Source organism: Orcinus orca, chromosome 10 (genome assembly GCF_937001465.1).
Source record: "Orcinus orca chromosome 10, mOrcOrc1.1, whole genome shotgun sequence".
In the NCBI taxonomy this organism is placed as follows: Eukaryota; Metazoa; Chordata; class Mammalia; order Artiodactyla; family Delphinidae; genus Orcinus; species Orcinus orca.
The window spans coordinates 70,555,371-70,579,238 of NC_064568.1; the positions used below are offsets into that span (position 1 = coordinate 70,555,371).

Here is a 23,868-nt window from a genome sequence, read left to right on the forward strand (position 1 = left end):
TATTAAGAAGCAAATAAAAACTGAGAAATATATTTGTTATTTTACAACCTTAATTACCACAGATAGGAGTTAGTGCTAGGGTTCTTTTTTAACTTTTTAAATTAGTTAATTTATTTATAACATTTTTATTGGAGTATAATTGCTTTACAATGTTGCATTAGTTTCTGCCGTAAAATAAGGCGAATCAGCTATATGTATACGTATATCCCTATATCCCTCCCTTTTGTGCCTCCTTCCCACCCTCCCTATTCCACCCCTCCAGGTAGTCACAAAGCACCAGCTGATCTCCCTGTGCTATGCAGCTGCTTCCCAGTAGCTATCTATTTTACATTTGGTAGTGTGTATATGTCAATGCTACTCTCTCACTTTGTCTCAGCTTACCCTTCCCCCTCCCCGTGTCCTCAAGTCCATTCTCTACATCTGCATCTTTATTCCTGTCCTGCCCCTAGGTTCATCAGAACCACTTTTTTTTTTTTTTTAGATTCCATATATATGTGTTAGCATACTACTGTTTTTCTCTTTCTGATTTACTTCACTCTGTATGACAGACTCTAGGTCCATCCACCTCACTACAAATAACTCAGTTTCATTTCTTTTTATGGCTGAGTAATATTCCATTGTATATAAGTGCCACATCTTCTTTATCCATTCATCTGTCGATGGACACTTAGGTTGCTTTCATGTCCTGGCTATTGTAAACAGTGCTGCAATGAACATTGTGGTACATGACTCTTTTTGAATTATGGTTTTCTCAGGATATATGCCCAGTAGTGGGATTGCTGGGTCGTATGGTAGTTCTATTTTTAGTTTTTTAAGGAACTTCCATACTGTTCTCCATGGTGGCTGTATCAATTTACATTCCCACCAACAAGAGGGTTCCCTTTTCTCCACACCCTCTCAAGCATTTATTGTTTGTAGATTTTTTGATGATGGCCATTCTGACTGGTGTGAGTTTTGATTTGCATTTCTCTAATGATTAGTGATGTTTTGATTTGCATTTCTCTAATGATTAGTGATGTTGAGCATCCTTTCATGTGTTTGTTGGCAATCTGTATATATTCTTCGGAGAAATGTCTATTTAAGTCTTCTGCCCATTTTTGGATTGAGTTGTTTGTTTTTTTGATATTGAGCTACATGAGCTGCTTGTATATTTTGTAGATTAATCCTTTGTCAGTTGCTTCATTTGCAAATATTTTCTCCCATTCTGAGGGTTGTCTTTTCGTCTTGTTTATAGTTTGCTTTGCTGTGCAAAAGAGTTTCATTAGGTCCCATTTGTTTATTTTTGTTTTTATTTCCATTTCTCTAGGAGGTGGGTCAAAAAGAATCTTGCTGTGATTTATGTCATAGAGTGTTCTGCCTATGTTTTCCTCTAAGAGTTTTATAGTATCTGGCCTTACATTTAGGTCTTTAACCCATTTTGAGTTTATTTTTGTGTATGGTGGTAGGAAGTGTTCTAATTTCATTCTTTTACATGTAGCTGTCCAGTTTTCCCAAGTGCTGGGGTTATTGACAGAAGAGGTCAGGAATGACTTCATACTGGAAATCAACCAGTTAGGTTTCAGACCTCTGAAAATGGAAATAACTAAAAGTCGACTAATCCATGACAAATGTTTGGAAATCTGTTAGGTTTAAAAAAAATTTTTTTAGAATTACTTTTGAATGTCTTTAGAATTGCTCCTATCCTAAATTTTGCATCTTAAATATTATTTTTTTCTCTCTCCCCCCCACCCATAGGTACCATCCTTTGAATTTCTGTCTGAAAAACTCCAGTTTTACCAGAGACAGTTCAATGATCTCATTAGAGGAACATCTCTTGATCTGGTGTTTTTTAAAGATGCAATGACTCATCTTGTTAAGGTTCTAAGTATTGACTGTTTACTGATACAAATAGATCATATAAAAGCTTCGTAAATTTCACAGATAAACTTTTTCAGAGAATAAATATATAGTATTGGGTAGTGTATAGAAGAGAGTCTATAGGTTGAGTCAGTTCACTGTCTCACAAAACAAAGGCTTAATCAGAAACCGCTTATTTGAATCTGCCTACATGGAAGCAAATGTTTTTCAAGGGCAAACTGATGGGTTTTGTGTTCAGAGCTTTTGACTTGCTGAGTCAAAGAGTTTTACTTTCCTAGACAGTAACTTGGAGAACCCTATGAAAAAAATATTCCCTCCTCAAATTACATTTTGATGTGATGGGAATCCTGTTCCCCATGGAGGAAGAGTTGATGCTTAAAAAAATGTCAATTTCATGATTGGCTTACAGATTATGGGCAAACTGATGGGGAAAGGGGAAAGGTGGGTGTATAGGACTGATAAAAAATAGAAACCAACTATAGGCAGCACCAGAAAAGGAGCATGGCTTGATCCAAGTCTGAAGGGCTGCAGAAAGGAGTTGTTTATTTGTATAATTTGTAGATCAAAAAAGGAGTTTCTCCAACAAAGTAGGATAGGGAGGAGTTTCTTTTTGCAACTCTTCTCCTCATGAAGAGGAGGCAGTTAACTCTGTGTTTATTACAGAATCATCTTCTACAAAACCAGTGAATTTCCAGGTGCTCTAGGATTGTTTCACATTCATCTATTCAGCAAGTATTATCGAGTACCCACTGTGGCTAGATCTTGGGGGCCTGGAACCCTGTTCTGGGTGCAAAACCACATAAGTGATTAACATATTGAAAATATAATAGAATTGATACATATCAAGGTGTCTGCCATCTGTAAAACTTGAATTAAAAAAAATTCTGTGTACTAGTGATAATGAATTTAGTGATCTGTCTAGACTTTCTTCCTAATCAGTGACATTAATGTAAAAGACAGCTTTTTAGCAGTGTCTCCAATTGGCCTGCATAAGATTCGAGCCACAATTTGAGCCTTATCCTCCCTGAAGGTATCAACCATAGAAAAGCAACATAAGGCTAAAGGCTGTTTCCCTAAGTTTTTTTCCTGCAAATGTCTTCCTACCCCATTTTAAGTAGAATTTTGGTACTTTAAAAATTTTTTCATTGGCAGAGATATGATAGAGGTAGTATTCGTTGTAGAGCTAGGTGTCTACGTAAGTCAGTGTGTTAGACTGATGATAATAAGCAAACAATTCTAAACTTCTTTCTACAGATTGGGAAGAGCAGTTCCATTATCCATTGAGTCTGAAAATAATAAAATTACACACACACACACACACACACACACACACACACGGAAAATAGTTTTGAAATTGGAGATGGGAAGGCCAATTTGTTCTCTTTTTCATGATGTAAATATAGCTGGGCAAGGAAAGAACTGGAATTGAATAAGTCAATATGAAACCTTTTGCATTAAAGGAAAAAGTCTAATGTAGTCTAGAAGCATGTGGTCAAACCTTGGACCCATTTAGTGCAAGCAAATGTAAACAGTTGAATTCTATTTTCAAACATATACTATTTTGTTTCAAAACAGATTTCACGAATAATCCGAACATCATGTGGAAATGCATTGCTGGTGGGTGTTGGTGGTTCGGGAAAACAAAGTCTTTCAAGATTGGCTTCTTTTATAGCTGGGTATCAAATATTCCAGATAACATTAACCAGGTAAGATAAAATGAAACGCCGGTATGTTTTCTTCTATGGTTAATTTCACTGGAGTAAAATGTTTACTTAAAAATTTACAACAATTCGGTTGTATTTCTTTTTCAAGTAAACTTTGTATTTGAGTGTAACATACATAAAGAAATGTACACAAATCATGGGTGTCAAAAAGTAAGTACACCTATGTAGTTAGCTCACAGATAAAGAAATAAAACATCACTAGCACCCGGAAGTACCCCTCAGGGTCCCGTCCCAGTCACTACCCTCCCAACGGGAACAATATTCTGATTTCTAAGCCCATTGATCGATTTTGCCCATTTTTTAGCTTTATATCAGTCAAATCATATGGGATTTACTCTTTTGTGTCCAGTTTCTGTTGCTTGCGCTGTTTGTGAGATTCCTCCATGATGCTACATGCAGCAGTAGTTTGTTCATTTTTATTGCTGTGGAGCCTTCCGTTTTGCCACGTATTACCACAATTTGTTTATCCGGTATATACTGCTGATAAACATTTGTGGGGTTTTCTTTTTGCACGTACAGCTGTTATGAGTATTTTTGTACATATCTGAGGATACTCCTAGAGATAGAAGTCCTGGGTATAATGATGCAAGGGGGAGTGAGTGAGGAGACAAGACAGAGGAGGAAACCTGGAGTGGTTTCCAGAAACCCAGGAAGTAGAGAATTAGCCTGAAACTGTGGATTAAATTAAAGCATGAAAAGTGGTGACTAATGTTTCAAAACTTTCAGTGCATTGGATGGGGGCAGAAGCCACGTTGCATGAAGGAGGTGAAGAAGCAGAGATAATAAGTTTAGAAACTCCTCAAGAAGCTTAGCTATGAAAGAAAGAAGCGAGAGAGGTCAGGACCTAGAGAGGGGTGTGCTGTGACTGTGTCTGTATATTGCAAAAGCAATACCTAACAGTCAGTTTAATTTTTAAAAATGAGCAAAATGGCTTTGTGACTTAACTGACTGGTCAGTGAGAGGGTAACCCTAACAGCACCAGGCCACACCACCTCTGACGAAGGATGTGGGCTGTGTTGCTCTCATAGGTAAAGCTACTTCTCAACAAATTAACTTACCAGTTTCCCTTTTTAATGAATTCTCCCCCTTGGGAATTATCTGACAGGACGTAAGGTCTCTTTTTGATGACATTCCTTTTGCCGAGGTCTACAAGGTTTTTAACTAAAGTGCCACCCAGAAGGACTTCTAAGGCACTCCTAGTTTAAAAATAGGCTATTTATTCATTTAAATGTACGTATGCTACATCATCTCTAATGCCCACAAAAACCTTTACAAATAGGTAATTATCTTCATTTTGCAGATGAGGAAACAAGCTGACAAACGTGAAGGAACTTTTCTAAAGCTGCAGAGCAGGGATTTGAACCCTGGTCTTTCTGGTTTCAATGCCCGTAATCTTTCCACTAGACCCTGTGGTTTACACAAAACTCCCTATTACCTGCACTGTGAAGCCTCCTTCAAATAAGGGTGTCTTTATAATCCCTTTCATCGATCTACCCACACGGCTTTATATGCAACACTTAAGAAAATGTCTGCTTTATTTTTACACATCACGTGGCTTCTGGTAGCACATTCCTTTTGCAGGAAACAGAGTAAACAAAAAAACCCCAAAAGACCAAGATCTTCTCTTTTCATAATCCGTAACCACATAATTGTAACACTTCTATTATTTATATCACATTGCATAATGCATCTTTTTCTGAAGGCTTTCTCTGAATCTAGCCATTTAGTAAGACATGCAAATGACCACTTTATGTAATTCATCATTAATTTTATTTGTAATTTATCTTGTTTTCTCACCAATCTAAGCTCACCCAAATTTCAGATTAGTTTTAAATATTATACATATATTCACTTGGGCAAAAAAATCTGTTACTGAGGACTGTCCGACTGTAGAGAATAAAAGTTCATTTCCCTGTTCCCAGTTATTGTTCCTGAGCCACTTCTGGTAAATTCCCCATTTCTCACTTCTCAAACGAAATAAAACCTATTTATGTAGCGTGGTAACATATAGCTATTTAGCTCTGTGTTTTCTAGCAGGCACTGTTACTTAGTATCTATTGGAGCAGGTGCAGATTATGCTCTAATTATCATGGATTATATTGTGTTTTGAAATAAATTATGATTTTATATATATATATTTTTTAATTTAAAACCTCCTGCCACTTCTCTTTTTAGGTCTTATAATGTGAGTAACCTAACAGAGGATTTAAAAGCTTTGTACAAAGTTGCTGGTGCTGATGGCAAAGGCATCACTTTTATCTTTACTGACAATGAAATAAAAGATGAGGCATTTCTAGAATATCTCAACAACCTGCTATCTTCAGGGGAGGTATGTCTCAAAAGCAGAGAAAGAGCTTGCATTTTAAAAATGTAAATCCGAATAGAAAAAGCAGCAGCCCTTCAGAAGTGAGGCCATTTAGCACACATTTTTCATTTTAGAAATGATTAATGTATAAGGTTCGATAGATTTTTTGAAGTTTCTCTGAAATTAATGCTGTTCATCTCCAGATATTTTATATGCCTTCTTCCATCTTAAATATGGTTCCTTATTTGTCTCTTCAGTCTTCAGTTGGATCCTATAATTTATTTTAGGAGAAGCAAAGTTTATCTATCTATCTCTCTAATAATCAGGAGTATAGAATGGTTGAAAGAGTTCCACTAACTGCAAGTAAGTAGATGTTTGTGTCACCACTGCCGACACCACTTATATCAGCACTTCTGTGACCACCCACATGCTGGTACTTCATTAGTAGTTTGCACAGGACTCAGCGTAGTTGGACTTATGGCTAACATTTATTACAGCCACACAGTAAGGATTCACAGCTGGATCAGTAAAGAAAAAGACACATTGGGGGAGTCTGGGGAAATCCATGTGCATACTTACTATGTTCTCACTAAAGGGTCCATACGGAATGTGTTTTCTGTCCACATGAAGTGAAGTGCAGAAACACATGTGCTGTTTCTGTTTCGGGAAGCCCATATGAGACTCTGAATTCAAGGTCTTCTTGGGAGCTGGTTGTGTAAGTCATTCTCTGCCTGGCCACTACTGCCAAAATTCCAGACTCCCAGAAGGAAAGTAGATGTTCACCATCTATCCCAATGTTTGTATAAATAGTCTAGGCACAGTGGAACAACCTTATCAATTAGTAATGGAGGAGACATTCCAAAAGCCCAGCTCCCAGATGCCAGGCAAGGGCCAGCCCTGCAAGCACACCCTTCTCAAGATCAGACCTGCCGTGTGAACTTTTCCTTTCACAGTGGTGTGTATTGATGCTTACTGGTGCACGATCTAGTTAACTACTTTGGAACCAGAGTTGAGACTGACTGTGAGTCAGAACAGAGGGCATCGCTGGACATTTAAAGAGATGATTGGAATGGTAGAGGAGATGGCTTTTTGGTAATAGCTATTTGAGCCAAAGGAAACATAATTTGCTCCTGATTGAGCTAATGAATAAAAAGTTGCACTCTTGTAATCTCTGGCAAACTAGGGATTTGATTGTGGAGATGCAGGAAAAAATATGAAAAGAGATGACATGTGAGGGGAGGGGAGGGGAAGGGCCAGACTTCGGCAGTGCATTGGCTGTTGGGAACTCTTAAAACACTGAACACTCTCTTGTCTATTCCTCAAAGATCTCCAGTTTGTTTGCACGGGATGAGATGGATGAAATCACCCAAGGGCTGATATCAGTGATGAAAAGGGAGCTACCTCGCCATCCTCCCACCTTTGATAATCTGTATGAATACTTCATTTCAAGATCAAGGAAGAACTTGCACGTTGTTCTGTGCTTTTCTCCAGTGAGTTTTTATTTTATTGATTTCTGTGTAGGAGGAGTTACTTCTTTGAATGTACTCGGTTCTTGGAATGTACTTTTGCTGATGAGATGATTTGTCAGAAATGAACACTTGTTACATTGAATTAAAATCAACTCTTTACTAACACCAATCTTCACTGACCAAAATCTCATGACAAAGTGTGAAAATTTAAAATATTCATCTTATCAGTGATTATTGCCTAGCCTACAACTTTCATTACCTAGAGACAGAGATTATTTGATTTGTAAGAGGTTTGGTGATGTAGTCTTGTTCAGCTCTACCCCCAGTAAAGACATACCATCTAGAATGTCCCTGACGTAGGATTGAATGTCTCTGTCTCATTGTGCTGTCCAGTATAGTAACCATTAGCCATGTGTATCCATTTAAATTGTGCTCAGTTAAAATAAAGTAAAAATAAAAATCCAATTTCTCAATCCCACTAGCTGCATTTCAAGTGCTCAATAGCTACCTGTGGCTAGTGGCTACCATAATGGAAAGCACACATATAGAACATTTCCATCATCACAGAAAGTTCTATTGGGCAGCTCTGCTCTTGGGGGGAAGGGGAGGTATCTCACTAACTTATAGGGCAACTTGCTTAATTTTTAGATAGTCTGATAGCCAGAAACGTCTTCTTTACAAACAGTGGAATTTTGTCTTTGTTTTTTCCCCTGTGATTCTTTTTTTTTCCCATTTATTTATTTATTTTTGGCTGCATTGGGTCTTCATTGCTACTGTGCCTGGGCTTTCTCTAGTTGTGGCGAGCGGGGGCTACTCTTCGTTGCGGTGCGCAGGCTTCTCATTGCGGTGGCTTCTCTTGTTGTGGAGTGTGGGCTCTAGGCTCCCGGGCTTCGGTAGTTGTGGCACGTGGGCTCAGTTTTTGTGGCTCGCAGGCTCTAGAGTGCAGGCTCAGTAGTAGTGGCTCGCGGGCTCTAGAGTGCAGGCTCAGTAGTTGTGGCGCATGGGCTTAGTTGCTCCATGGCATGTGGGTCTTCCCGGACCAGGGCTCGAACCCCTGTCCCCTGCATTGGCAGGCGGATTCTTAACCAGGGAAGTCCCTTCCCTGTGATTCTATTTGTCCTGTAAAATCAACCTGATCCCTCTCCCACATACAGCTCTTCAGATATTTGGAGAAAGTTTTTGCAGACTCCCTAAGTCGTTCCCTTTTTAGACCAAACACCTCCCGTTTCTTCTGCTGCTCTCACGTGCCCTAGTGTCCAGGCCTTTCACGGTCCTGGTCATCTCGCTCTAGAAGAGGTCTGGTTTGTCAGTTTCCTCTTAAAAGGTAGCTCCTAGAATTGAACAGATGTAGTCTTAGGATGGGGAGAGTGTGGAAATATTACTTCCTTTCATCTGGACACTTCATTTACATATTAATGCAGCCCAAGAAGGTTCCTGAAAAAAAATTTGTGGTGTCATATGCTATTGGCTCAGAATATATAAACGTCCCTCTGGCTGACTTATAATCCTTTCGTGTTTCTAATGCTTTTTTACTTTTCTGTCGATAGGTTGGTGAGAAGTTCCGTGCCCGCTCTTTGAAATTTCCTGGCTTGATATCAGGCTGCACCATGGACTGGTTTAGTCGCTGGCCGAAGGAGGCTCTGGTTGCGGTGGCCTCCTATTTCATTTCAGGCTATAGTATCGTCTGCTCTAGTGACACCAAAAGACAAGTTGTAGAAACAATGGGCCTCTTTCACGACATGGTTTCAGAGAGCTGTGAAAGTTACTTCCAAAGGTAAGTGACATTACATAAGCATGATAACTACAGAAACACCAAGTTCACTCCAAAGAGGAATTAAATGTAACGTCCAGTAAGAGACTCGTCATAGTGATTGAGCACGAAATCCCAGCTAAATCCCACTTAGGTATTTTTCCTTGCTTTGATGTTCTAGTGATTATGTATAGAAACGATGATAAGTAAGCAAGATTTAAAAATTAACTAGTATCCATACTTAAGTATCTCTTTCCCTCCAGACCTCAAAGTAACAGACGCTTAATAAATCATTTTATTTCATTTGCTTAATTTAATATTTTTGGCAATGACTTAAAATAATTCGTTATAAACTGTTTAAAATTAGTTTCTTATTCAAGTGCATTATTTATTTTGATTAAAGAAGTCCACTCTTTTAACGTTTCATTATTGCCTTATGCTAAGGGAACATTTAGGTTTTGTATTTGCATCATTTAATCTTACCCATGTTTTCATGCCAAATAATTATGAAGCTAAATTTTAATTGACTGCAGAACAGTCCAGTCCCTAAAAGCAGAAATGGTGTTCATGATGTGAAAGCTGGTGTTGGCAGTTCAAGAATATAGCATTTTTTCCCAAAGTGTGATAGTCACTGTGTACTATTGCTCTGAATAAAGATGGGCCACCCTGGGTCTCTAGAACTAAGGCTTCTTCCTTAGGGTTAATGCACAGGCTTTAGGGAGTGCAGAACCTCCCAGAAAGACTAGGCCTATTTTTCTGCATAGAGAGTCTGGGTAACACTTTAATTGATTTTCCAGGGGGGCGGGGGTTCCTATCTCACAAGTTTGTTTATCCTGTATCGTTTTCTTTATTTAAATCCATACTTGGACCATCCTCTTAAATAATTCTAGATCATCTCCCAGATTCTCTTGGTAAATCCGTGTGTATTAATCCTCTCCATTGGGAAGATTTTCTTTCTACTTAACTTGAACTCCACCCCTACTACCATCAACTGTGGAGCTACAAAAACCTACATCTTTATTTTTTTAAATTTCAGTGTATTTTCCAAAGTTTTCATATCCTCTTAGGTTGTAGAAGTTTATTCTGAAAGCAATATTTATATAATGCTTTAAAAATAGTCATATGTATGCCAAAGTCCTTAAAAATTTTTTTAATGTTAAAAATCTTCAGAACTCCAAAAGTGAAATTTTAATATAGAATAAATTTAATTTAATATAAAAATATAATTTTATAGTATGTGAAGATCTCTTCTTTGACTTTAGTTTCTCCTGTATTAATTATTCCTTTTATTTATTTCTATTGTTAAATGTAATTATTATACTAAAGCCCATAGTGAGTTGAATGTTTGAATCGAGTGTGCCTGATTTCAAGGACTATCCAGCGATTTAGGGGAGAGATTGGTTTTCACCTTTGTAAGCCTGGGTTTCTAGCAGAGAAGAGGTGTGTAGCAAATACCAGGTGAATGAAAACGGATCTCAGCACAAGTTCATTTCAACCACTTATCCCTACTATTTGTACAGAATTTTAAAGTTTACAAAGTGTGTTTACATAAGCTGTTTTATTTTTGGATTTTCACAAAATTCTGGGAGGTGTAGGGCAGTGATTCTTTTCTGAGTTTTCCAGATGAGGAAACAGAAGCCCAGAATGGGCATAGGGTCAAGTCAAAACATCAGTTAGAGATTTAGTGTTCTTTCCGCCTCACCCCTAGGTTTCCATTCACAATTCCTGCCCTCTTGCTAGTGAGTCACTCTCCAGAATTACACTGATTTCACAGTGAGAAGAGCGTCTCTGTTGACATTTTAGGAGAGTATGTCAGAATGATAGAGGTGAAGATCTTTTTTCTTTTCTGCTTTCAGTTACCGCCGAAGAGCACACGTGACTCCCAAGTCTTACCTCTCATTTATAAATGGTTATAAAAACATTTATGCTGAAAAGGTGAAATATATTAATGAACAAGCTGAACGTATGAATATTGGTAAGTGGAACAGAATCTTATCTTTTAGGGCTTGTCTGATAGGGATGCCACTATTTTGTTTGGTGAGTATTGTTGTATTTGAAAACAAAATATTGATTTTCTTGTTAGTAATAGATTATTTTGAGGGATACACTTATGGGTCTTTTGACCTGTCAAGAAACTCTGGGCAGAAAAAAATCTAAACAGAGGTGGGCTGTTTTTTTTGTTTTGTTTTGTTTTTTTTAATGGATGTTAACTAAATTTATTGAGGTGATCATTTTGCAATACATACATATATCAAATCATTATGATGTCCACCTTAAACTAATATAATGTTACGTGATAATTAAAAAAAAGAATCTATATTCAGCCATAAAAAAGAACGAAATAATGCCTTTTGCAGCAACATGGATGGACCTAGAGACTATTATACAAAGTGAAGCAAGTCAGACAGAGAAAGAAAAATATCATATAATATCACTTACATGTGGAATCTAAAAAATGATACAAATGAACCTATTTACAAAACAGAAACAGACTCACAGATTTAGAAAACAAACCTACCGTCACCAAAGGGGAAAGAGATGGAGGGGAGGGATAAATTAGGGGGTTGGGATTAACATGTACACACTACTAGATATAAAATAATCAACAAGGACCTACTGTATATAGCACAGGGAACTCTACTCAGTACTCTGTAATAATCTTTATGGGAAAAGAATCTGCAAAAGAAGAGGTATATGTATATGTATAACTAAATCACTTTGCTGTACTACTGAAACTAGCACAACACTGTAAATCAACTATACTCCAATATAAAATAAAATTTAAAAAAAAAAGAATCTGTTCTGTTCGTATATACCATGTATGTGACCACTGTGTGCACACAAGTGACACTGACTGTAAAGTAGTAAAACTAATTTCACCAGCTATAAGGGAAGACAGTTCTCTATATTATAGTTAACACATTTTATTTATAGCTGCTGTGATAGAGGTGGGCTGTTTTTCTTCCAGAACCATTTTATTCAACTCCTTCAACTTTGGGTCCACCCTGTTGGTCAACGAGTCACCACAGTCGCTGAGTTGCTGCTTGCAGATGGGGGAAAAGCCAGCCCTTGGGAACACCACAATTTCAGTTTTTGGTTTCATTACAATTTCCCTCAATTTGTGTAAACTTTGCCATGTTAATGCTTCTCAAATTTCTAACAAAGAAAAAGACAAAACAGAAACAAAAATGAACAAATAAAAACAAAAAGAGAGTTTACGTGAGCAATGATTTTATGAGTGTCTAGTGTATGTAGCATAAGCAGGAAAAGTGTAAATGGGGACCGATTTTATGTCCAGAAAGCATTTGGCCCAAATAATCCAAAACACCTTAGTGCTGTCTTTTCACGTCTACACAGAACGTGGTCACAAAGCATAAAGGTCTGTGAAGGTATGGTGACGATAAGAACCCTATGAGAGGAACTTTCTTCTGTTGTCTTTCTAATGGCTCACCTTCTTGAAGCTTGTCTATATGATGCTCTAGACTCAGGGGTGTGCTGAAGCTACTTGCACTGGCTCATGAGAACTGATGGTTAAATTAGGAATTTCATGATCTGGTTGCTAACACAGCCTTTATTAAAAATTAATTAACTTACAATTAAATTAATTATGTTAAAAGTGAGGGCAATAAATACTCAAAACTCATTACTTCTTAGCTATTTTTACTTTAATTTACTCTTATTAATGTTCTTGAGGAACATTATTATTTCTGTTCTATCTGTGTGGTAGAAATATTATATAATGGTGTGTTACTGAGAACCTCTTGGTAGCTTGAAATCAGACATGGTGGGAGTATTTACACCACAGAAACTGGAAACCATACAAATGAGTGCCCTCACCCCAGACCCTGATGCTAAATGCTTACCAACACCACTCCATCTAGAGCGCAGTCGGAATGTGAGAAATTTAGTTAACCAGTTATTTTTCACTGGAGCACTGAGATTCTCAGAGCCAGTTGCAGAAGTTTTAGCAGTTATTTTCATTTTTATAGCAGAGAACCACAAAAAAAACATTAATATATTATCTGTCTCATTTGCCATGTCAGCTGCAATATGATTCAAAGGCAAAAAAAATGATAGTTACAAAGCCAAGGAAAGCATAAGTTTGTCAAAGAAGTTCCCTGGCTAAATTCAGCTTACTCATTATAGCAATGTGACTTTCCCTTAAATGTAACTAGATGATATTCTTCAGTCAGAGCTATTTTCTTCATTTCCTGATGAAACTCTCAGAAAATTGGTCAGTATTGTTGCTCCTAAAATATGTATATTTTTAAAGCATTTTGTCCATAATTATTTTGTGTTTGTTATAGTACAAATTATGGTGCCTTATAAGTAGTAAATACTGAATAACTGTTTGATGAGGGGATAGTCATATACTCAGTGTATATGTGTGTATTTGTAAAGGTCTTGATAAGCTGATGGAGGCAAGTGAATCTGTTGCAAAACTCTCTCAAGATCTTGCAGTCAAGGAGAAGGAGTTGGCAGTGGCATCTGTAAAAGCAGATGAAGTGAGTTGGCATTTATTTTATCACTACTGTGAGGAATATTTTTCCATATTAAAAAAAAGCATTGTTTAAAAACGTTATTAAAAAGTAAACAGGGTATAAGCCTACAGACTATTTCTGGTAAGATAATGTTTACAAAGACCATTAGATATTTTTGTTTAACTTATACCAAGACATACCTAAACTATTATATCCTCTACTTGGTCTAAGACTATTTTTTTCTTCCCTGGTTCTGTCTGTCTCTCTTGTTTTCTGTCATCTGTTTAGGAAATTTCTGCTTGACTGCAAGTTATATTTGGTCTTCTCTTTAAGTTCCCTGCATGCTCTAGGTTTCTGGGATAACCCAAGTCCCATCTGAAGTTTGTGTCGAGGAAGGAAAAGGATAAAAAGAAGAGTTGGTTGAGTTTGTTTGTTTTTTTAAAGATACTCTTTCCAAGTTGATAGGGATATGTGTGTGCTGCTCCTTTATCTACAACTCCTCCCCCCAGTCTCAGACCGCTTTCAGCTTCCACTCACTGACAGTCAGTTAAGAATGGATACTTAAGTCTTGACCCTTAGCCAGTTACTGAAATGAGAGAGATAGCATAGGAGAGACATTTAGGATATGACACCTGGTAGGCACTTAGCACCCTGACGTATGGTAGGCACTCAATAAATATTAGCTATTTTTTTGGTTATTACATGAGGCTTAATATGACTTCTGACTTTATTCTCTTGCACTGACGTTAAATAGTTTTAAATTTCTAGAAATTACATAGAATAGAAATATCATTTTTCTGAAAGCTTAAAATATTTATTTATATAGTTCATGCCTCAAAGAAGCTTAGGAAATAGAAGACTGCAAGACTGCTCAAAGGAGTTACTTTAATACACCTTAAAATATAGACAACTTAGATGGGGAATAAATTTGCTCTTACTCTTGTTTTACATTATATTGAATAAATATTCTCTCACTGCTCAAATATGTTAATTGTGCTGGAAAGGTTTCTATTTACCCTCATATGTTTCCTCAATTTAACAGGTATTAGCAGAAGTCACAGTAAGTGCTCAGGCTTCAGCCAAAGTAAAAAATGAAGTGCAGGAAGTAAAAGACAAAGCCCAAAAAATAGTGGATGAAATTGATAGTGAAAAAGTAGTAGCTGAGACCAAGCTCGAGGCGGCTAGACCTGCACTGGAAGAAGCAGAAGCAGCCCTGAATGTAAGCAGTGCATTGTTATCTCTCGCAACACAAGTCCTAGCAGGCACCATGTTCTGTTACATGAAATTAACTGTGGAATTTTTGTAATCAGGAAACTGAATTGAATTCTTAATGTGATTTATAATTTCTGAGTGTTGAAACAAATGTTTCTGTTGATTACATTTCCTAAGTTCTACCTTTTTTAAGTCTTTACTTCCCATAACTTATTTTCATTCTCAAATCAGCTTTCCATGAGAACCGAGGAATAATGCTAGTGATTATTGGCTTAAACTGTAGCCTAAGGGATTCAGATTCTTTAGAGAGCCTTCTCAGTTACTTCAGCATCCCAACTAGCCTATGTCTTGCAGCCTTTAACCTTTTAAAAAATCCCCTTGTGGTTCCCATTGCTCTTAGGATTAAAGTCCCGAGCTAGGTATCCACAGCTGTGAGGCAAGAAGATCTCCATTTGCCTCTCATGACCACATGATAGATGATCTGGAGTAAAATTTACTTAACTCTCTTGGGTCTCAGTCAGGATTCTAATTCTTCATTGATCCTTGAAGGATCAATGTAAACATAAAAAGTAATGAATAGTTTGCTGGGCACATAGGAAGTACTCAATAAATATTAGTGCTACTGCTGTGATAACCTGGCTCCTGTCTACCCCTTCAATTTTATCTCTTGTCATTTTGTCCCTGCACACAGTATGATCCAGCCATACAGAAACAGCTACAGGCTTCTGCAGTAATCATGGTCTGTTACCTTTAAATGGGTCTCTCCCTCTGCCAGGAATGCTTTCTATTTTTCCTAACTTTCACTAACTAGTAAGAGTCAGTCTTCAAGACCAAGCTCAGATCTCACCCCTTCCAGAAAGTTTTCAATTCTTCTGGACCTCCTTTGTTTTCCTGTAACTCCTATACTTCTAACATGGCAAATAATCATAGTTTAGGGTAATTGTGTTTTCTCTCTCTTTTCCTTGGAGGATTCTGAGGACAGGGCTGTTTTTGGTTTGCTTTTGTTTTATATGGGAGAATGCTTGTAGTTGTTAAATACATGAATAGTTGTTAATACATGTAGTTTTTAAATAAATGAATAGATTTAGGATCATCATTTAATAAAATCATGACAATGACCAGGACACATTCTCCACCGTAACTCCTTTTGTGGGTCCTATGATAACACACAAGAGACTGATCACTGGACCAAACAAGTCTTAGGAGTTTTTTAGTGATCATATGATGTCCCAGTCCTTCTTGACTTGAATGTCAAGTAATATCTTATTTCAAACCCGGCTCACAGATAGAAACTTCCAAAAATATTTTTATGAGCCATATGTTACAATAACTTTTCTTGTCTCCTTCGAATTCCTCTCCCTTCCATGGACAGTGCAGCCCTCAAAATGAAAACTGAAGGTGAGGTTTCTGATATTCAGGACCTTGCCCCTCTTTTAATATCCATATAATATAGATTCTGTGCTTTGAAGATGCAAATTATCTAAATGTTACACATGAATGATGGTTGTTGCTAACAGAGGTCTGGGGTGGTGGGCAATGAATGGTAGTGATATACTAAAGCAATTCATTGTGGGCTACAGGGGAAAAAAATGAAAACAGAGAAACAGAAAGCCCAATTTAAACAATGAAAGAGCCATTATCTTGGAATGCAAACCCTTGAGGAGATAATGTCAGGGATTGGGGAGAAAATATGTTTTAAAGTTTTCTACTTTAATTATTTAAAAGTATGAAATTTCCACATGACTAGGAATACTGCTTAACAAAAAATATTCTGATCCCTAACCCTAAATACAGACTATCAAGCCAAATGATATTGCCACAGTCAGGAAACTTGCAAAGCCCCCTCATCTTATTATGAGAATCATGGACTGTGTTCTGTTACTATTTCAAAAGAAAATTGACCCTGTCACTATGGATCCAGAAAAACCTTGCTGCAAGCCATCATGGGGAGAGTCATTAAAAGTAAGTAAAATCTATCTCTGTAAGTCCTGTGAGGTGTACCAGGTGTCCACATCCCAGGATACTCCATATAGACCAGACACACTGGCAGACAGTAATCAGTCATTGTGTACTGAAGAGTTTTTCTTAAACTGCATCTCCAAAAATGTAAGTGGGGAAAGATTTTAAAGCTGAATGCCCTCTTTTTATAAAATCTGTCCAGAACCTGTAGGTAGTATTGGCACAGTCTTGATGTCATCCCAACCCAGTCTCCAAAGGGGGGGTCTGTGTGGTTGGGGGCATTTAGATGCACTCACTAGATGGGAAACTTACATTGTTTTTCTTCTTTACTCTTCACTATAGAAACGGGAAGACAACCTGCAATTTATAGCTTTAGGTTGACTACTCCCATAGTCTTGATTTGTATGTCTAGAGCAAATCAATTATTACTTCTTTGAAAAAAATTCAACTTAGAAGTACATGCTAACTCAGGAAGAAAGTACACATTTTCTTCCAGAGCTTACAGGCTGTAATACTATTTTTCAGTTGATGAGTGCGACGGGATTCCTGTGGAGCCTTCAGCAGTTCCCCAAGGACACAATAAATGAAGAGACTGTTGAGTTACTACAGCCATATTTTAACATGGATGATTACACTTTTGAAAGTGCCAAAAAAGTCTGTGGGAATGTGGCTGGTCTGCTGTCTTGGACACTTGCTATGGCAACATTTTATGGTGTCAACAGAGAAGTGTTGCCTCTGAAGGTAAAAGTTTCCCTTCCTCTCCCAGTAAATCAGTTCTTAATAAAATCATTCATTGTTATTGCTGCCATTAAAAGACAAAGCGTAATGTAGTCTAATAAAGGTAGGTTTCTCCGTTACCAAATTTTTCTTTTTCACTGTATGTCCTCTCACAAGTTCTCATTCTTTTTATATCTGTTACATGTTTCTTGGCCTTGCAGACAAGAAACCAAAATCAACTTGTTAACTTAAACTAGAAGTGAACTTATTGGGTATAATAATTGAGCTATCATGAAAGAAAACTGGCTTTAAAGTTTGGAGATTAGGTTTGGAGACTGAATTTGATTACGATATTCCAAACAAATTTTATGAAAATTAAGATCAACACCTAGAAATGTTTTAAGTTTCAAAGACAGGAAGAGAACCTTATAGGCATCTAAGAAACAAAGTTTAAAAGGTTGCTTACAAAAGAGGAGAGATCAGGATGTGCACAGACTTGCCACAACCCTAAATACTAGAAAATAATGGAAAACATATGCAGAGTACTGAGGAGGAAATTACTGGGGTCCAAGAATTCAGTCGCTGGCCAAGCTGCCCTTAATGGGAACAAAAGACAAAAAGACATTCTTAAGGATGCGATTTAAGTGTTGAGGGATAAACACACACTCTCTCTGTCTCTTTCTCACACACACACACACACACACACACACACACACACACACACAAACACACACCCCATCTATACTGGGCCAGATTGTCCTTTATGTCTGAGAGAACAGAAATACATTCTCAGGAGTGCAAAGGATTCATAAAATATATCACCCAGACACACACTACCCCCAATCCCCGCCCACCAGCCTGTCCCATAAAGCTAAAAGTGTTGAAAGTGGTTGCTCTTTCCACTTTGTTGAAAGTGGCATGGAAAGTGGTGAGCGGGTGGGTGGCAGAGGGTTACTGTTTTCTAATAAGCCTTATAGAAATGGCTGCTTCTTTAAATTCTGCACATAGGTAGCTTTGAGAAAATTTAAAATTTTAACAAAGGGAAATGATGAGCAAATATAGCAAACACACCCAAACAAAAAGATACCAAGAGAGAAATGTTACTATAAATGTAGAATTCAAGAAAAAATAAGCACTTAGAAGAACAGTTATTTTTATTGATAAAAATTATGATCCACAGTGAGACTTAATTGTAATAATGCTTTATGCGATAAATAAAATAGCGTCAAGTTACATAAGGCAAAATCCATTAATAGTTTAAGTGGAGTTTTTTAACAAAAAAGAAAATCCTGTAATTTGATATTGTGACATATGCTATCAATCCACAACAGGTCTGGTAGGCAGAGGGCCAGCTTTAGAAGGGACCGTGCTTGGCTTACTGCTCTGCTATCACCCTCTTAATTTTTAAACAAGGGGTTCTGCATTTTCATTTTGCACTTTTATGTAGCCAGTCCTGAGTGGGCATAAATTAATAATTATATAGAGATTTTGCACTATATTATTTTTAAAGTTGAATAGCTACATTGAACTTTCTTCATATGAACAAAGAATATCAAATTATTTCCAGTGTCCAAGAAACATTTACAAAAATTGATGATATTCAATTGTAGAAGAAGACTTTGATTCAATTCCCAAAAGCAAAAATTTCTGAGACCTCGTTCTCTGACTATAACAATAAAAATAAAATGCTTATTTTTTTAAAAAAAGCTAGTCACTTCTATTTAGAAAATGATGACAAAAAGCTAGTTACCAAAGCTTTTGTGATACGGCCAAAATGCTACCTTCTCAGCCTTTAAGTGAATCAAAGAAACTAAACACTCCAGTATATATATACTTATTTATAAGCATACACACACACACACAGACAATTTAGGGAAAGTAGAAAGAGCTAATAAAAATAACATTAAAAATTAGAAAAAAGTAGTAAAATTAAAGAATTGGTGCTTTGCAAAAAATATATATATATGAGATATGTAATGAATATAAAAGATAAATCCATATAATTACAGATTATAGATTTAAATAATTAAAAAGCAGAATCTAAAGTTATTTGTAAATATGTTAGAAAATCTAAATGAACTTAAAATTTCCTGAGAAAAATAGCTAATTTCAAAAAAACAAATATTGAGAAAGAAAATAAGAAAGTTACAAAGGAACTTCAACCCCAGAAGGCTCTAGGGCTATATTACTTTACTGATTAATTACTTTAAATTTATAAGAAACATAAGTATCATGCTATAGGACTTAGAGAAAGAGGAAAAACTACTATTATAGTAATTTCACTTCAAAAAATCTTTACCAAGAAAACAATCCTAAATGTTTACATACCCAATAGTATTCATCACAGCATTATTTATAATAGTTAAAAATGGGCAGAAGACTTCCCAGGTGGCGCAGTGGTTAAGAATCCATCTGCCAATGAAAGGGACCTGGGTTCGAGCCCTGGTCCGGGAAGATCCCACATACCGTGGAGCAACTAAGCCCATGTGCCACAACTACTGAGCCTGCGTACTGCAACTACTGAAGCCCACATGCCTAGAGCCTGTGCTCTGCAACAAGAGAAGCCACCACAGTGAGAAGTCCATGCACCACAACGAGGAGTAGCCCCCGCTCGCTGCAACTAGAGAAAGCCTGCATGCAGCAACGAAGATCCAACGCAACCAAAAATAAATTAAAAATAATAATAACATAAAAATGGGGAGTAGGGGAGAAAGATATGTCTAAAAGTAAGGCAAAAGTTAAGTAAATTATGATATATCCAAATTGTGGGATATTATGCAGCCATATAACTAATGTTCATGAAAAAGTGTTTAAGGATGTGAGGAAATTATATTACTCTAAGTGAAAAAAAAAATCAAAATGCTAGTTATCCACTCCTTGACACAATACTCACAGACTCTTTCTGGGTAAAATCATGAGTAATTTTTTTTTCTCCTTCCCATTCATTTCTGCGATTTCCATATTGAACATTAATAATTAAAAGGAAAAAAATGAACTTTAATGAAATTTCTCTGCTTCCCCAGCTGAAGACAACGAAACAGATGACTTCCAAATAGGGCAAAAATTATGTAGTAACTTATGCTACTATTTACCAGTTAAAAGCACGAATGTTTTGTAGCACTAATACCTCTACACTAATCACATCTTCTTCCTTTTAAGGCTAACTTGGCCAAGCAGGAGGGCCGTTTAGCAGTTGCCAACGCTGAACTGGGGAAGGCCCAGGCCCTGCTGGATGAGAAGCAAGCTGAGCTGGATAAAGTGCAAGCCAAATTTGATGCTGCAATGAATGAGAAAATGGTGAGGTTAAATACACAGAAATTACTAATACGACGTACTGAACTGTTACACAAGTATGTGTTGTGTTTAGAAATCCAGCAAATGTTTATACTGAAAAAATATTTACCTGAACGCCCTTACTCGCTGGCTATGTCTACTTATTTTGGATCTTCAACACTCCACATTCTTTTTTTCTGTTTTTAGTAATTATTTTCTATAAGAAGAAGCTGTGATGTCATACCTAACAGTATTGACTTTGGAGTCAGAAAACTAGGTTTGATATCCAGTTCAGTCACTTATGAATTGTGCAGTTGGGGGTGATTGATGAACTTTATCTGTTAAATACAGATAAAGCTACAACCTTATGGTATAGGTTGTAAGCAGTGGTGATCTGGTAAACGTTCAACAATCAGCTTGTCGGGGCGGAGGCTAGGGGGAGAAGAAAGCCTTGATTTGCAGTGTTTGCTGATTTCTGTGGCCTAGGTACCCCCTGCCACTGTCCATTTTAAGCCGTCAATGTGACACGACGACGCATGTATGGGAAAAGATGCAGCATGCCATTATATACTATTTCCACCATGCAGATGCAATGAACTTAACCTCAAGAGTATAGATAATATGAAAATGTAGTAAATAACTAGGAATTGATGAATTTTGATTATTTATTACCTTTAACGTGTTTATGTAATTTAGTTGTGAGCTATGTAATTTAATTTAATACTGTAATTTAATTTTTAATAATGGCTGTGTTTAACACCAGCTCACAAATTTTCTGAAAAATGTAACAACTGACTCTTTTGAGCTGATACAAGCTGGCCTCAGCATACTACTGTTGTGTAGGATTTTTCTGGGGAAAAAAATCCTTTGTAAACTGCAAAGAACTCAGAATTATTATTAAATCCAAGAAAAAGGTATATTTATTGTTTTGAGAATATTTAATAGAAATACTATTTACGTTATGTGATTTGGATTCTCTCTTACAAAATGGCTCTTCTTGAAATTTCGTAAGGTAAAATAACTCTATTATGAATGAATTACAAGAATTTAATATGTAAAATTTTACTGACACTATATTTTTAGATTATATTTATTTTGCAAATTAAGAAATTCCTCCATGTATTTTTATGTGTGAATATAATGGATGTTTGATTAAGCAATCTAAGAAGCTCTTTGAGACGTTCTCCCTTTATGAATGTAGGATTTGCTTAATGATGCTGACATGTGCCGGAAAAAGATGCAGGCAGCTTCCACCCTCATCGATGGATTGAGTGGAGAAAAAGTCCGATGGACTCAGCAAAGCAAAGAGTTCAAAGCTCAGATTAATAGGTATAAATTTTGGTCTTTGATATAATTGCTTTCCTTCTTAGTCATCACCCCAAAGGCCACCTCTTTGTGGCATGGGGGAACATAAAGTCTCATTCCTTGAAGTGCTTTTCTCCTCTGTTTCCATATCCCCATCTCAGAATCCCATCATCTAAGAAAGTGCTTAGAGCTTGAGTCCCACACTCTCAGTAAAACGGAGAAGGAAGAAAACTTGGTGACACATTTTTAACCTCAATTTTGGTTCAACAGTGTGGGCTTTCGGTGTGAGAATGCTTCTAATATTGTCTGGATTTGCCAGAACAATCTAGTTACTGGTTCCAGTTCTATACTGTTCACCTCAAGGATTTTGAAAGTGTGAATCAACAGTTTGTTCTAAATGGAAAGGTATCTTGGGCTGGTGTCTTCTGAAAACTGAAAGAGAGGGAATGAGAGGTGCGTAGGAGAATGGCCAAAAAAAAAAAAAAAAGAGGATGAAGAAGAAGTAGTGGTTAAATCAAGATTGAATCTGAACAAGACTAGGGCATGGGATGGGAAAAGAATGCTTTCCTCATCTGGAAGTCAAGCTTCAGGACCTGTAGGCTTCAGAAAGGAGCCTTCTTTCTTGCTCCCTGACTTACTCGGAATGAGGCCACCCCTACCCCATTTTGAGCCTTTAGGCTTCTTTTTGCATGGTCTCTCCATGTCTGGCTGCCAAGTGTTAAGCTGGGAGCAAAGAAGGACTTCATCTAGTAACAAAACTGCCTGGTGGCCTTTCAAACTCCTTACTGGGAGAACTTAAAATGTGTTAGTGATTCACTTTGTTTTTTCTTAACAGACTTGTAGGTGATATTCTGCTGTGCACTGGATTCCTTTCCTATCTTGGTCCTTTCAATCAGATATTTAGGAACTATTTGCTTAAAGATCAATGGGAGGCAGAGTTGAAAGCACGGAAGATTCCTTTCACTGAAAATCTGAATCTTATTTCAATGTTGGTGGATCCTCCAACAGTAAGTGTTACTTTCCTTACAGCATTATTTGAATTTCATTTTATTTCCTACTCACTAAGAAATTAAAGTAACCTAATTTTTTCTTTTTGCATTTAATTGAAAAGATTGTTTTGAAAATGCTAAAGTGTTACAAAATTTTTTTTCTTTGTGATGCAAAAGTTCCTTTGCATTTTAAGAAATCTTGCTTTCAAATTAATACCAATTGCACTGCTATGAGTGAAAAGATCATTTGTGAGTTATAGGCTTGCTAATACTGTGCTCTTCTAATAACCCTCCATTATTTACACCAGTCCTATTAAATCACATTTTCTTACAAACATTCTAGGAAAATGTAGGTGTTAGCTGGCCGTAAGTACTGGTATTAATTTTCTTTTGATCATTAACCATCTTTTTAGAATGTCCAACAGTATAATACAATAGCATGATCTGACATCACTGAGTAAAAGCATGCACTGCTGTACTAACCTTCCTTGCTGGGAATTTGATGCCACTGTCCATTTTTAGTATACCTTACAGAGCTCCTGTGGTATGAAATGCTTTCCAGGCAATCTGTATTCATGAGCTGCTTTTTGATTTGTAAATATGTTCCCCAGTTACAGTTTCCCTAGGAAAGCCAAACTATTAATTTCAAGTTACCGCTATTTAAAAGTCAAAAAATAATCTTTTTCAATTCAAACAGTGTTCAACTGGTCCTTACAGGGAAGAGTAATGTATTGGAGATGCACTGGGCACAGGTGAGGTGAAGTGGGACAGGATATTCTTTGTCGATTGTGGCTTTTGGTGGAGCTGGGATAATTTAACGAAGGTGG

At 36.9% G+C, this 23,868-nt stretch overlaps 1 protein-coding gene across 2 annotated transcripts in view; it reads left to right on the forward strand.

Annotated features, from left to right (window-relative positions):
* DNAH8 (dynein axonemal heavy chain 8) overlaps positions 1-23,868 on the forward strand; it is a 320,651-nt gene that overhangs the window by 182,674 nt on the left and 114,109 nt on the right. For both annotated transcript variants that reach the window (XM_049715770.1, XM_004267646.3), the window contains 13 exons: positions 1,735-1,857; positions 3,433-3,563; positions 5,757-5,910; positions 7,212-7,376; positions 8,903-9,129; positions 10,962-11,080; positions 13,507-13,610; positions 14,629-14,805; positions 16,593-16,760; positions 17,283-17,498; positions 20,634-20,771; positions 21,949-22,076; positions 22,888-23,059. In XM_049715770.1, coding sequence (XP_049571727.1) covers positions 1,735-1,857; positions 3,433-3,563; positions 5,757-5,910; positions 7,212-7,376; positions 8,903-9,129; positions 10,962-11,080; positions 13,507-13,610; positions 14,629-14,805; positions 16,593-16,760; positions 17,283-17,498; positions 20,634-20,771; positions 21,949-22,076; positions 22,888-23,059 — 2,022 coding nt within the window. The remainder of the gene's footprint in view (positions 1-1,734; positions 1,858-3,432; positions 3,564-5,756; positions 5,911-7,211; positions 7,377-8,902; positions 9,130-10,961; positions 11,081-13,506; positions 13,611-14,628; positions 14,806-16,592; positions 16,761-17,282; positions 17,499-20,633; positions 20,772-21,948; positions 22,077-22,887; positions 23,060-23,868) is intronic.